The sequence below is a fragment of the Hydra vulgaris genome, chromosome 10 (assembly GCF_038396675.1).
Source record: "Hydra vulgaris chromosome 10, alternate assembly HydraT2T_AEP".
NCBI lineage: Eukaryota > Metazoa > Cnidaria > Hydrozoa > Anthoathecata > Hydridae > Hydra > Hydra vulgaris.
In genome coordinates, this window is record NC_088929.1 from 20,060,942 (window position 1) to 20,076,354 (window position 15,413).

At 29.9% G+C, this 15,413-nt stretch overlaps 2 protein-coding genes across 2 annotated transcripts; one reads left to right on the plus strand and one right to left on the minus strand.

Annotated features, from left to right (window-relative positions):
• Positions 1-2,255: 2,255 nt before the first annotated feature.
• On the plus strand, positions 2,256-2,723 carry LOC136086202 (uncharacterized). Its single transcript, XM_065808485.1, has one exon. The coding sequence runs from the start codon at positions 2,256-2,258 to the stop codon at positions 2,721-2,723; it is 468 nt and encodes a 155-aa protein (XP_065664557.1).
• A 1,419-nt stretch (positions 2,724-4,142) lies between these two features.
• Positions 4,143-7,685, minus strand: LOC136086203 (uncharacterized). The gene is made up of 9 exons (XM_065808486.1): positions 7,674-7,685; positions 7,270-7,539; positions 6,988-7,112; positions 6,802-6,811; positions 6,169-6,454; positions 5,966-6,037; positions 5,422-5,645; positions 4,987-5,151; positions 4,143-4,623 (listed from the first exon to the last, which is right to left on the minus strand). The coding sequence occupies exons 1-8, from the start codon at positions 7,683-7,685 to the stop codon at positions 5,011-5,013; spliced, it is 1,140 nt and encodes a 379-aa protein (XP_065664558.1). The 3' UTR covers positions 4,143-4,623; positions 4,987-5,010.
• Positions 7,686-15,413: the final 7,728 nt, after the last annotated feature.

Genomic DNA, 15,413 nt, shown 5'->3' on the forward strand with positions numbered 1-15,413 from the left:
TGTACTATTGTAACCACTCCAGGAGACCAAATATGGCCAGGCTTAATTTTCCTGATATCAATTACCTTAATTTAGAACATGTACCATCTAATCAAAAAACCACAGTGATACCTGAGCGGTCATGACCACTCTTGAAGACCGAAAATGCCTTGAAATGTTTCAAATACCCTGACCACAATTACCTAGATTTAGATATACAAAATGTCCCATCTAACTTAAAAACCATTGACCTCCCTTGACAAAACTCTTAAAATAACCACCATAAATGGAGCCCGAAAGTGAAATTCTTGTCCCCAAAACCTCTATAAACATGTATCATATGTCTATATTTAACCCGTATAGTTATATAGTTTTGCCATTTTTAGACAATTCTAACCCACTGTCCACTGGTGCAACACTGACATGATTACATGGAAAGTTGTTTCCTACAGAAGCAAAAGTGATTCATTTTTGTCTCCAGTAGGCATCCGTTGGGTTTATGTTGGAGTTTCACCAACGACGTATTACAACGTTGTTAAGACGTTGATATAAAATGTTAAAACCATGTTATTTTATTGACGTTTAACGTTGTTAAAGTCGCTATTAACGTTCAACGTTGAAGCGACGTCAATGCCTTGACGTCGAAACAATGTCGATTTAGCAACTTCAGAACGGTGTTGGTTCAGCTCTGTGGGAAAGATGTCGTTCCAACGTCTTTCAACTGCCACATTGCTATATATATATATATATATATATATATATATATATATATATATATATATATATATATATATATATATATATATATATATATATATATATATATATATATATATATATATATATATATATATATGCCACTAAAGGTCCACTAAGTAACCGATAAGCAAAACTCCAAAGAATTTAAACCTTGCTTACGTCCACTGCAAGACCAAGGGGTCACTTCAAGGCTGAGAGCCTTCTTTTTTTTTTAATTTTTAAGATTTTTTATTTCTTATATAGTGGATACAACCTTCTTCCAACACTTTAACTCCGAAACACAAACCTTGAAAAATAAAGCTGCTGCGTAGAGAAACAGGTTGATATGAATGAAATATGTAATATATTTTATAGTTATTTTTCTTTTTTAACTATAAAAAATTATTAAATTTAAAATTTAACTGAAAGTTAAATGAAATTTTGAAACCGTATCTAAATTTAATTGCAAGTCAAATTTTTATTACAAATTCGGCACCAAAGTCAAAGCTAAAGCCAACTTCGCCTTTCAGTAAACTTTGTAGTCAATAATACACCGGTCCTTAATCAGTATCATTGAATTCAAATCACTGGAAAAGTCCACCATATTTGATATTCCGTACATTTAATACTCTACCTTGAGTTTTTTACATTTTTACATTTAAACGCATTTTTACAGAGAGATAATTCTTGTAAATCATTTTTATTTATAACCCGGTAACAAAAGATTTTTAGTTAATAGTTCATTAATGAACTATTAACTAAAAACCATAAATGAACTTTACAAAATACCAGGGCAAACTGTACTAAAGAAGTATCTAACGGGTGATGCGGAAGTTATCGAACAAATCCTAATTTCATTATTTGAGCATAATAATTAGTTTTTGTGGTTTTATGCGTAGGCATAAACGTTCTATAAAATATAAACTTTATTATTTGAAACACAATTATTTAAAATGAGGTTAAATGCAGCTGAACGAGAACCTTTTCGAAAGCGACTAAAAATGTTTTTTTGTAAATAAACCTAATATTAAAAAAAATAAAATCGTAAATCATTTTGAAAAGGAAGGATTTGCTCGAAGTACAATATATGATAACCTAAAAAGACTTGAAACTGTTCAATCGTTTTCTGATAGAAAGCACTCTGGTCGTCCGACATCCTGGACTAAAGAAAAGAAAGCTGAATTAACGAGACTTGTCAACAATCGAAAAGGGGTCAGTCAGAGAAAAATAGGTATTAAATTCGGTGTAAATCAATCGACAATTGGTCGTCAGTTAAAAAAAATGAATATTAAATATAGAAAACGTGAAAAGACTCCAAAATACACTATAGAACAACAAATAAAGGCAAAGAAAAGAAGCAGGAAACTAGTTAACCAACTCTATAACACAAAATCGCCTCTAGTCATCAATGACGAAAAATACTTTTGTTTTGCAGAGGACAACATGCCTGGAAATTCTGGATACTACACAAACAACAAAAGACATGCCCAGAAAGTGTTCGTTTTATAGGAAAAGAGAAATTTTCAAAAAAATTATTAATGTGGATAGCCATATCTGACCGTGGTATGTCCGAGCCATTGTTTCGCACTTCCAAGGCTGTAGCGATCAATTCATCAATCTATATTAATGAATGTTTAGAAAAACGACTTCTTCCATTTATTCACAAGTATCATGGAGACTTTAACTATTTATTTTGGCCAGATTTAGCAAGTTCTCATTATTCTAAAGATTCTCTAAATTGGATGGACCAATATGTCTATTACGTTGATAAAGAATCCAATCCCCCAAATGTGCCTCAAGCACGACCAATTGAAAACTTTTGGGGACATTTGGCACAGAAGGTTTACGAGGGAGATTGGCAAGCTTCAACAGAGCAAGTTTTGATTGATCGCATTAAACTAAAACTACAAGAAACTGATTTAAACTTTTTACAATCGCATATGAAAGGCGTCAGAGCAAAATTGAGATTAACTGCAGATGGTGGTGTTTTTTCATATAAAAAATAATATATTTTTATTAAAAGATAAATGGTTTATTTTAAAAAAATATAATAGTAGTTTGTTTCTTTATTTATAAATAAGTCATTGACGTTTTTATTTTGTCCGATAACTTCCGCATCACCCGTTATTATCACATACAATATTTGCGATAACAGATATATTTCCAGTACTGTTTTATACTGATATGTTGGTATATATCATAATGCTTTAGCAGAACGATATATATCATTCATCAGTACAAACTGTAAAAGAGGTATATTTTTATATTTTTTGTTATTTTTTATATTTAAAAAAACCGGGCACAATTATAGGTATCTATGATTAATATGTGGTATTAAACTCGAGTTTAAAACTTAAAACTAGATGCGCATTTTTCTGGTATTATTAGCGATATGTAATACGTGATTGTTGGTTCCCTGTGATTAATTAGACAGACTAAGTGGAGTTTAACTAAAAAGACTCATAAATTCGCCACGCTGTGTTGCAAGATTTTATTTAACTAAATGAGCAAACTGTTGTAACAAACACTTATAAGAGGTGGGCGAGAACATCGGAGCTCTCCGTAGGAGAGATCTAACACCCAGCCAGCAAGTCCAATTAGGCCTCACATGGGGCCCAAGTGGGCAGCTCTATGGGGCCCATATGGGTTGCCCACATTCCGCCCAAGGAAAATTGTCGCTGGGCGTGAATTGGGGCCCAAATGGGCAGTCTATATGGGCTGCCCGCTTGGCCCCAAATTCCCGCCCAGCGACAGAATCCTAGGTTTGTTTTTTAATTGTTTTAAAGCAGTGAAAAAAACAACACTTAAGTGTTGATTAAGTTTTAGATTATCTAAAATCGATTAAAATTAATCTATAATTTTACCAGGATTTATTTTTTGCAATGTGATTTAGATTATGCAGGACGTATTCAAATTATATGAAAACTATTCAAAAACCAATTATAAAATTTCAACATTTTAAGGAACAGAAAAAATACGCTGCTACACGTTTACACGTGTACCTGTGAAAATTGTAGCCTAATCTAGTACTAGATTAGGCTACAATTTTCACAGGTCGGATTACTTTTTAGGCGCCCGAAAAACATACTGCAACACCGAAACACAAAGATAAGTGATCAATTTTGCAGGTCGTATCTTTAACATATTTTAAAGAACCTTTACATTTTGCATAATTAAATTATACTGCCAATATAATTATTATGAACACTAAGTAAAATACAACATTATAAACACCTCGAACAAAATTGGAAAATGCATATTATACAAGTTGAAAAAATTAAGATACGCCTCCGAGTTATAAAATACGCCTCCGAGTTATAAAATACGCCACCAGTTATAAAATAGGTTTTTGTAAATATTAATAACTCGGAGGCGTATCTTAATTTTTTCAACATGCTCCTTTTATGTAATTAATATTCAATCCAACATATATTATTTAAAAGAATAAAAAATTTTATAGGATAAATTTTAAGGTCCCCGCCAGGCGTTTAAAACACCCAACATTTTTGCCCAAAATCGAACTGGCGGGGACCCTAAAAATTGTACAAACATACTTTTTTTTGTTCAAACTTATTTTCATATAAATGGTCAATTTATAAATCGATTCGCGAGTTTAATTTCAAAATTTGTTAAAATATGAAACACCCTAATGTACATCAAGTAATAAGATAGCAAAAAAATGTACATAGCAGGCAACAAATTTGGATTGATACATGAATTTATATTATGATCACTTCCTGCTTTCAGGTTGTCTCTCCCTCTTGACGTAGCCTCGTTTCATTTGTTCTTTTGGCTCTTTCCGCTTGTTTTCCACCCCGATCTCGCGCCCCAGTTAACCATTTGCCTATAGCTATCTCTATATCTTTCACAGTTGCACTTGAAGTTAGCACATTTGCTGAACAGCACCTAAAAAAGGTTATAGTTACTAAAACACTTGCTATTTCCTTGATATAAAATTACTTGCTATTTCCTTGATATAAAAGAGAAACAATCTAGGTCATAGACTTATCACCTCATATTATAGTGATGCAATATTATCATTTATTATTAAATAAAAAAATTCAACACAACAACACATAACACTTGAAATAGTATCATTAATTAAATGTAGACTAATCTTATAGTAGTCTACAGTACTACTATGATGCAAATATATTTGCATCTTTAATTTTCATAAATAAGAAATTATTTGGGCTCAAAACCTATTTGGGCTATAAAAAATATTGTTACAATAATAAACAACAACAAATACAAAATACAATTTCATACGTATTGCACAATATATTGAAAAATTCAGTTCCCTTTATTCCTTTTTTTTTTGTTGGTTCCACTATAATTAAATTGGAGAGCTATGTTATCTGGCATCACTGCTTTCATCATCCTTGCTACTGCTTCAAAAACTTTCCGTCCTCCAAGACTGCTCAAATGAGAAACCTATATTCAAAGTTACTATGCATTTTAACATTTACTAAAATTTATAAATAAAAATTTATTTCATACTAGGTCTTTCTAATTAATTAAACAAAATTGTTTGATTGCATTGTAGAGTTATATTTATTAAAAGCATTTAATTGTACAAATTGTTTAACTAGATCTACTTTGGTAATAAAGTTTACAACTATTTCAAAAACACACAAATAGCACTTCTTTCATAAAAACTGCTTAAATTATATAATGTAATTTAAATATAAACTGTTCTCTAACCAGAGCTTTAGAAATGTTGTAGTCTGTTTTGAGCATATCGTTTAATAGCTGGAAGTCATGGAGTTCTTTTATAGGAATAATGCCACGGGAAAGTTGTGACGCTTGGCTTACCACATTTTTTTGTTGCACTAAAGCATTTAAAATATTTAAATGAATAGTTTGGGTGACTTTTATTTCCTGTACAGTTTTTAAAATTGCTTCGAGATAAGGTCTCAAATTCGAGCCTATAAAACAGAATAACTGAGCATTTTAAAAAATTGATTACTGCTGTTAACGCTACACGCTACTAATTCTGATATAATTAAAAATTGTATAAGCAAACTCTAAGGTGTTATCGTCAACAAAAATTGTAAACAAAATCAGTGTCATATACATAACAATTATGCAGTTACTGCAGCAGGAACTATTTGCATTAAATCTTGCTTCCCTTTGACAAAATTGATGAAAGTTGTGTGTGCAAAAATTTGTATGATAACAATAATTTATTAAGTTTATTTTGGCATGAACGTAATCGTATACTATAAATAATATAAAATACGCTAACCTCCTGAATGAAAATTCATTGCTGATAATGACGAAGAGCTCGGCACATCAGTAAGCAAGGTGCACAGATCAGCTGTTTTACATTTATTTAATTGAATACATTATAAAATATGCAGAAATAAAATTAATAGATAATTTAGTAAAGACTACAGCCAAGAAACTTAATTAAATTAGACTTTACAATACATCTAAGGTTATACTAACCTTGGATATCTTGGCCAATATCAGGAACAACTTCAGCTACAGAAACAAGAGTTGTTTCATGAGCAGTCAATGGTGTATGCTGACTGGTTGAGCTAGTAGTAGGCGTACTGCAGATGGCTGGTGAAACGTGTCCAACAGAAAAACCAACAGGAGAATTTGTTGTACAAGGCGGTTGACAAGGAGTGATTTGTAATGATTGAACAGATGTAGAACTGGAAGGATTATATTGAACATTAGAATTTATTCTTGGAGGTGACTGGGAGGTTGCAGCAAATTTGACTTTTTTCTAGGATATTCTTCATTGCCAGTATCAGAATCTAAAGAAATTCGCTTTGAAGTAATGAAACGCCTGAAAGTGTAAAAATATTATATATAGTCGATAAATAGGCCATCCAACGGGAAACTGGTATTAGTATTTAATTTTGTTTTTTGTTTGGGTAAGTTTTAAATCCATTTTTAAACACTTGTGTGGTTTGGATGGTTTTTCATAGTGACATATAAATGCCATTATAAAAGAGTAGAAGCAATGTTTTAGAACAGGATGACCTTCATGGCATTAACATAAAGCAGGTTGTACTGGATTACATGTTACTAATAGCAGGATAACCTTACTTTACGTAAGGTTAACCTGACCTGACTATAACTGAATATTAATTTAATAAAATGATTGAAATATGAGTTACATACTTTATGTACAAATGAGTTACATATATATATATATACATTACAAATGAGTTACATTGTTTGAAAATTATTTATTAAATCGAAATTTAATTACGGATTGTATGTAATAATAAGGAAACAACAAGGTTTTCTTACCCATGTTTACTCCTCTTTGAGGTTTGTTTGCGCACTGGAGCATCTTGGTCAGTGCCAATGTCTGATTGACTCAAGGGTTTTGTCACCTTTTCTTCAGCCCTTTCATAAGTTGCTAAAATATACAGCTAAAAAATGATATTAATTCATGCTCAACATTTTTTTAAATTTCTTTGCATCATTTGTATCAAAAAAATTATTGTGTGAATATAAATTATGCCTACAAAAACATTATATTGTACCTGCTCTTCCCAGAACTCTAACAAAAAACTTTGGCCAAGTTACCAATGACTCACATCGATCACTAACAAGCTTTTTAATTGTATTTCTGCTTACTTTAGAAGGAAAGAAGCACTCTTCTTCCTCTTCTGAAACAAACCATGATACTGGGATAGTGGCTACACTATAATTACTTATAAATTCGACAATAGCAAACTTAAATGACATGTTGCTGCAAATAGAAATTAGGAAGTGAGGAAATGATACTATATTTAAATAATTGTCATTTCCTATATTTGAAATATAGTAATATTTAATGGATATAAATATTAAATACTAGATTTATTATAATAAATATAAATATAATAAATAAATATTTAATTAAATATGTTGTAATAATTTCCATGGTTTAAATCCTATATCTGATTCCACAGTTAGAAAAATTAATACTATATCAGCAATGATATTACATTAAAATACATGATATTTTTTAACTAATTTATATAATTTATTTAGGATTATTATAAATTTTGAGGATTTATGTAATATTACGCCACTTGATTGAATTAAGGACGTTCTAAAATGTAATAAATTTTACAAAGAACTTCGCAAGAATAAAAAAACTGCCAGATTTTTTATATGCATTCAGCTATGTTAAAGAGCAATGAAACACAAATTTTTTGGTCTACAAGAATTATTTATCATAAGAATTATTAGTCATATTGACTTACTAAATTTATTCTTGATGCAACAAAGGCATAAGAACAAAGTTATCACCAAAAGGCATAATAACAAACTTTTTTCCAATCTTCTCAGACAGTACAAACTTTAGATCTGTGGATAAATGAGCAGCTAAAAATATTTCTAAATGAGTAGAATCTAATGGATAAATAAAAAATGGTTCCAAATGAATGAATTCGTTGTAAATAATGAATGTATCATTTTTTGATGTTTGCAATATATTTCTGACAATTGATAGCTTCCCTAGAATTTCAAAGCAATTGTTGCCAACTGTTGATGAAATAAAAATATGATCTGTTTTCAAATGTTTATATTGTTGAAAACTTTCTTGAGAGAAGTTTTGTGGTACAGGACCAGTATAATGTTCTTTTGAAGGCATATTTTGTTGAATAGTGCTAGTATTTTCTGCATCCAAGAAAATACAGTCTTTTTCATAATAACGTCTCATTATTTGAGCAATTGGATTCTGAGGCCTTCTCACCATTTTTTTTATTTGACCCAAAAAATTTTCAAAGGGAAATGATGATTTTCTATCTAGTGCTCCAAAGTTTCTACAATCTTGTGGCAAATGAATGACATAGTATATAATGTACATATATGAGCTGGTTTGTACCATATATAATTTCAAAATCATTAACAAACAGGAGCAACAATTTCTCTGCATAGTCACAGTACTGCAGTACTTGCAGTACTGCAAACTGTTTGCATATTCAGGTCGCAGTAAACATATCATTGCAACAGAAAATGTTAGAAAGTTACGGTACATATTAATGGGAATAGCATCACGAAGAACAACTGCTCCCAAATATAACATAAATTGACGCAGCTCAGTTGCTTTCCACTGTTTGTATTCTAGAACTGATCGTGGTCGCCTGGCAAATTCACAAGGCATGTGGCTCCTCAACATAATTAAGTTTGCAGATATATTCTGTAGTATCCTTGATGGCAACCTATAATGCAAATCCCCTTTTGCCCAGAGGCTAATAATTCTCATAACTATGCCTAAACAAGTAAGGTGCATATAGTCAAGTGGAAATTTAGAAACTAAACCAATATTAAGTTCTAGCAATGGTGACCGTACATTGGGTAAATGGTGGTCCTCATCTTTTTGCTTAACAAAGTCATTATCGGTTCTAAGAGAAGCATGCAAATTTGGATAGATCATTTTATAGTCCAAGTAAGTGCCTTCCTCTGCACAATGCTCACATGCATTATAACCTCCATGCCCCTTAATACACTTTAAATGTGATTGTGCTGGTGCATCACAAATAATTGCATTTACCCCAATAAAATACACTTGATCTAAATATCTCACACCATTTTGAAATAGATGTTTCATTTCAATGACAAAATCATTTAAAAATGTATTGATACATAAAGGCTTTGATGATCCAGCATATAAGCCAATGATAAAAACATCTGCTTTTGGTAATTCAACAATACTGCCTAATATTGGCCATAATTGCATATGTGAGCTGCGAAATAGCGGCAAACCATCAATATTTATATTAGGAGACAATTTCTTGATTTCAAAATGAGTGACATTGATTTTTTTTCTTAAAGATGTGACTACTGCATTTTCAATACCAAAATGGTAATAGTGTCTGCCAGGAATCTGCTTAATCTGTGTACTTTTAGGTGTTTTTAACAGAGTTCTGGAATCCTTTGGTACTGATAAACCGGCTTGCCACAAAATATTCATTTAATTCATTTTCTTAATCATGTGGAATGCAGTGGTCACCATTTATTTGTAAATCAGGTATAGTATCCATGTATATTTCTTGATCGAATTTCTCAATAATAGTATTTGCAATTTCAGGCAATTGCATTTCCAGAGTAGGCAATGTTGCTTGTTCTTGAAAATTGGCTGAATCCTTACTATTAGTTGTGTCATTGAGATTCAAGATTACCGAATCAAACGCTCTTTTAGCTTTCCTTTGTATAGTTCGAATACTGAACGCCGTTGTGATATCTTATAAAATAAAATATTAAAGTTTTTTAATTTTCCCAAATCAATAATTTTCCCAAAAAAAATACATAAAATGCTTAAATTTAATAAATTTTTTTGATGCAATTAAATAGAATTTTTTTATCTGTGGTCATTATGCAATTATCAACATTCTATATAAGATAATGCATATTATGAATGCAGTAAAACCACTGATTTAGGACTGAAAAGGAAATTAGAAAAGAAATCTATCAGACAAAAAAATATTTAAAATAAATTTTTCGGTTTAAAATATAAAATTAAATAATATTCCCTAATTTTTCCCTGATTTCAAAGTTCTTTTTAAAAAATGTCCTGAATTATAGGTATTCCCTCTATCTTCTAAATTTTAAAAAAGATTCCCCTGAGTGCCCTGTAGTACAGGGCATTCAGGGAATCATAGAGGCTGTATGCAGCAATTTGCAGCAAAATGCAGCAAAGACTATAGCAGGCTGGAACTAGTTATTTGCAATTAACTGTACACTAAATACTCATAGTGTGTGCACAAAAATACAACTTGTATAGCCAATGTCAATTTTTAAACCAAAAACAAAATAAGTTAAGTATAATTTATATCTATATTGTATATTTATACTTTTTTATTTTAATGAACTCAAATACAAGCAATTTTAAAGTGAAGTTTAAATTTTGATATGAACAGCAACTGTCTTAAATATTACCAGCTTATAGCATTAAAACAATACAAAAGTACATGTACCATAGGAAAAATATAAAAAAGGATAAATAAAATTAACAAATAAAGAAAGCTTTATAATAATAATCAACAGGCAGTCTATGATCCGTTGAATATTTACAGTCAGTTGATTATGGTATCCAGGGGAATATCAAGATAGTTCAATTAGTCTGTCAGACTAATTGATCTATCTTAATATATACCTGTATATAACGATTAATACATCTATTAATAATAGATGTATTATATCTATCATCTATTAATAATACATCTATTAATAATAGATGTATTATATATATCGTCTATTAATAATACATCTATTAATAATAGATGATAATAGAATTATCATTTAAAAAAAAAAATTTACAAAACGTAATGAAATAATATAAATAAATAGCTTATTTAAAATGCCAAACGTCAAAAATGAAAATTTAAAATATACAGAACTTTTCAGTTATATTATAATTGTGTAGCAAAGTACCACATACCAATATTTATAAATTAAATTTTATAATGAAAACATTTTTTTTTTATAAATAATGCTATAAATAAGTAACTTACAGAAAAATTGCTATTGCGCATGTACAAAATTTGCAAAAAAGGTTAAAAAGGTACGATCGTCAGCCTTTTTTCGCTTCGAAGCATTTATAAGAGCGAGCGCTTAAGCGCTCAAAATTTTGTAACTATATTTTGTATTCAAGGGCTAGCCCACATGGGGCCCATTTAGGACCCTTTTAAAAAGCCCATGTAGGGCCTACTTGGGAAAGCCCATGTGGGGCCCAGTATGACATGCTGGCTGGGCAGTGATCAATACTTGACTTTTTACAACACCAGATGTGCGGGCTGGGTAATAGTGTTTAATAATAATAACGAGTTTACGAGAAAGGTAAAAAATAAAAAAGTAGCAAATAAAAGGTCTCTCATTCATGATAAGAAAAAAAATTTCCAAAAAATAGTGAATTTTTTGTAAGTTAGATGTACTATCTATAGATTTTGGGTTCATCAAAGTTGTTGCCAAATAATTAGATTAGAGATAGATCAGGATATTTTTTATGTGATTAATGAACTTTTTTTGTTTAAGCTGTACAATCAACAAATAACTGCTGTTCTTTAAAGGAATTTTTTTTAGTGTATTTCTACTTTAGTTGTCATTAATTTTATTGTTTTGATTATTTTTAGAAATTGTTTTTTTTTTGTTCTCTTAAATCAATTAACTTTACGTTACTAATTAGTTTATCCGCAACTAAAATTTTGTTTCTTAAGTGTACCTGCATGTCCCACTTTATCCTATTTAGATATTCGCGGATTAGCATTTTACCAGGAAGTTGGCGCCTCCTTCCTTAACAATGTTGCATATTTGGAGGGCTTTGAACCACGGATCATCAGTTCTAAAGCCAGAACTATAACCACTACACCACAACTGCTTACTTAATATTCTTTAGTGTTAATTTATAAAGTATTTCATTGTTTTATTACCGCCAATATTATTTAGTTCTATTAATAAAGCTCTATTAATATTCTTAATAGTATTAACTACTTCAAACAGTTTTACTTCTGGTAATAAAGTTAAACACCCGAGTAAAATGCGGAAACTTTCGATGGGTAAAATTCAGGAATAAAGTGTGAAAAAATTCTCCTACATTTTCACACTTCCGCATTTTACCTATGCCCTTAAGTTAAAGAAAACAACAGAAAACGAATGAAAAAGGGATTTTCCATAAATTACGAAACTCTTAATTTAACTAAGAAATCAAACAAACAGGTTCATGTTTTCCTTTAATCTTTGATTAAACCAAAGATTAGCAATTTAACTTTAATGAAAACCACTGCGCAAAAATGCAAACGATCTAACAGTGGGCCAGAATTTACTTTTACTGGACAAAATTCATAACAAATTTAATATTAGAGCTATATTTATAAAACTAGCATGAGTACTAATATGATGTCTGTGCTTCTTATGAAATTATTTAAGTTATTTTGTTGCTGTCAATAGCTAATTTTGTCTAGCAACAACTTATTTTTGTTATTTGCAGATAGTTTACGAGTGCTATATTTAATATATTTGGTAAAGTATTAATAAGAGGTTGAGCTTCTTACAAAATGGTAATTTTTTTTATTGATTTGCAATGGATATCTATATTGCTTAGAAACCAGATACTTTCGGTTACTACACAGGGGGAAATTCGTGTTTAAATAAACTCTATTGGATTTTCAACCCATCTACTTTGAATAAAAAAATAAAGATTTGGGTAGTTAATAGTTAATTTAGCAATAATAAAAACAAAATCTAGTGCACATCTACTGAAACAATGTTTGCTGTTGTTAAATCCAGTCAAATCCAACGGGAATAGACAAGTAATAAGAAACAATTCTTTAAACCTCCGTTTATGCAAGGTTCTGATAAAACTTGTATATAAGTATTACTGAAATAACATTCTATGACATTTTTAAGCAACAAAATATTTTTTTCTTATCTCTGAATATTCTAGAATAACATGAACTGATTCGGTGTTTTGATAACACAGATGAAATTAAAATTAGAGATGTGCCGGAACCAGTTGATGCCAAATCAACGAGTACCCGAAAGAAAAATCCGGGTCCGAGTCCTGGTACCCGGCACTAAGTTCATATTAAAAAGGTGGAATAAAAGCTTGAGAAATCTCTGAACTGTGTTTTTACAAAATAACGCTAATTTGCGCTAAGAAAGTTTGCCTAAATATATCAAGTTTCTTAATATTTAATAATAATTAATAGGTTATTAATATTTGGACTAAGGGGTTGTCCATAAAGTACGTACACTTTATTTCTCCCACCCCTCCCCTGCATTTTGATATATGCTTTTTTGAGTACCCTCCACCTCCCTAAAAGTACCTACACTTTTAACCTACCTACCCAACATTTTATGATATTTTTTTAATTTAGTGTCTCCTTACTTTTATAGTTGACCCTTGCTCTAAAAAACAGCCGAATTAAAAAGACCCCAGGTCTTCAATTAGACAAATAAAATTTTTCCATTTTTTCAACCTACTGTGAATCACCTTGAATCAACTGTGGATCACTGTGGATCACCTTTCCTGGTCATATGGTCAATTTTTCCAACCTACTAGCCATCTGTGAATCACCTTCTACTTTTTAGATAAATTTAGCGTTGCGTAATTTACGGACAATTCCAAAGCTCTTTCGTGGTGCTTTGTGATTAAACCTAATCTTAAAAAATTTATTAACAAAAAGTTTGAATCTAAAAATAAGGCAAATTATGTGGTTATTTATATATTAACATATACGCATGCTCAAACTGGGATCTTAAAGTAGCCCTAGGTGTTCAGAAAAGTTAACCCCTTACTTACCACGAAAACACTACATGTACATACGATGCAAGGATGAGCTGCTGGCTGGATGGCTATTTGACCAGACCGGTTATTGATGGTAGTGTTAATAAAAATACGAGCTTAAAAAAATGTATATATAAATATTGTCATATAAATATTAGTAATCATACTTGTAATAACTTCTGGAGACTTTGATAACCCAAGTATTTAATTTTTAGATAAAGTTGAACTATTTAATATAATGAGCCAATTTTCAATATTTAGAATGAACCAATTAACAACCAATATTTGAAAATTCAATTTAATATTGAGTCAGCTGTCAATATTCAGGATAACTCTTTTCAAATACTATGTATAATATTATAGTACTATGATAAATCAAACCTAATTGAATATATTTCGAAATAAGTTATAACATTTCAAGGAAGTTTACAATAGTACAAGTACTAATATAAAGTAAATATCTGAATATACAACATAACGTTATAGACAGTCATGAAAATAGTAACTGATATCAATAATACTACTACTAATAATAATAACAATAATAACAATAATAGCAATAATAATAACAATTATAATAGAACGAGAATATCATAAATGCAGCAACAAAAATTTAGTAAATAATGACAGCAACAACTAAGGTTTAGTACGAAGTAGAGAATAGTTGAATGAAAAAAGATAAATAAATAGATAGATAAATAAAGAATGTCAAAATATAAGTACTAATATTAAAATTATTATTAGAATGAGAAATTTAATAAAAGTATTAAAAATGGTAGATAGAAAACCAGAGGAATTAGATTTAGATGGATAAATAAAGAATTTCGAAATATTAAAAATATCAAATTAAAAACTGAAGGATCATAGATATAATAAAATTTCAATATTAATAATAGATATAATAGAATTTAAAATAAATTTGTTGAAATATTTAATTGCATTTTTTTAACAAATAATTAAAAAGCTTGACTTTGAATTCAGAGATTGAATCAAGAGATTTTAGATCAGGCGGTAGTTTGTTCCATGAGTTAATACATTGATATTTAATGGATTTTTTTCTATATTTAGCAGAGTGGCGTTTTGGAATATCTAAGTTTAAACTACAGATGGAGCAAAGAGGATAGTGACAATTGGTACTTGTAAAGAAATTATTGAATGATAGGGAAGTTTTTTGTGATGATAATTCCAAACAAACTGGCAGTTAAGGAATACCACAAGGTCGCTTAAATTTAATATATCAAATTTTGGTTGCTTAAATTTAATGAATTTGATTAGGTATAGCACATTAGATTTAAAGTTGTTATACTGAAAATATATTATTTTCAAGGCTTTATTTTGGAGATGAGACAACCTTAAAAAGATTTATTTATGGAATTGTCCCCATACTTGACATGCATATCTTAAATGGCACCCGAAAATAGCATGATATATATTTTGCAGAGTTTCTAGATTTACA

Bases quoted from the DNA above. Each gene is read 5' to 3' on its own strand.
- LOC136086202 (XM_065808485.1), top strand. From the start codon at position 2,256: ATGTGGATAGCCATATCTGACCGTGGTATGTCCGAGCCATTGTTTCGC.
- LOC136086203 (XM_065808486.1), bottom strand. The intron at 5,646-5,965 runs GTTAGCGTATTT...TCTGTTTTATAG, and splicing joins AATGAATTTTCATTCAGGAG to GCTCGAATTTGAGACCTTAT. The intron at 5,152-5,421 runs GTTAGAGAACAG...CTTTGAATATAG, and splicing joins ACAACATTTCTAAAGCTCTG to GTTTCTCATTTGAGCAGTCT.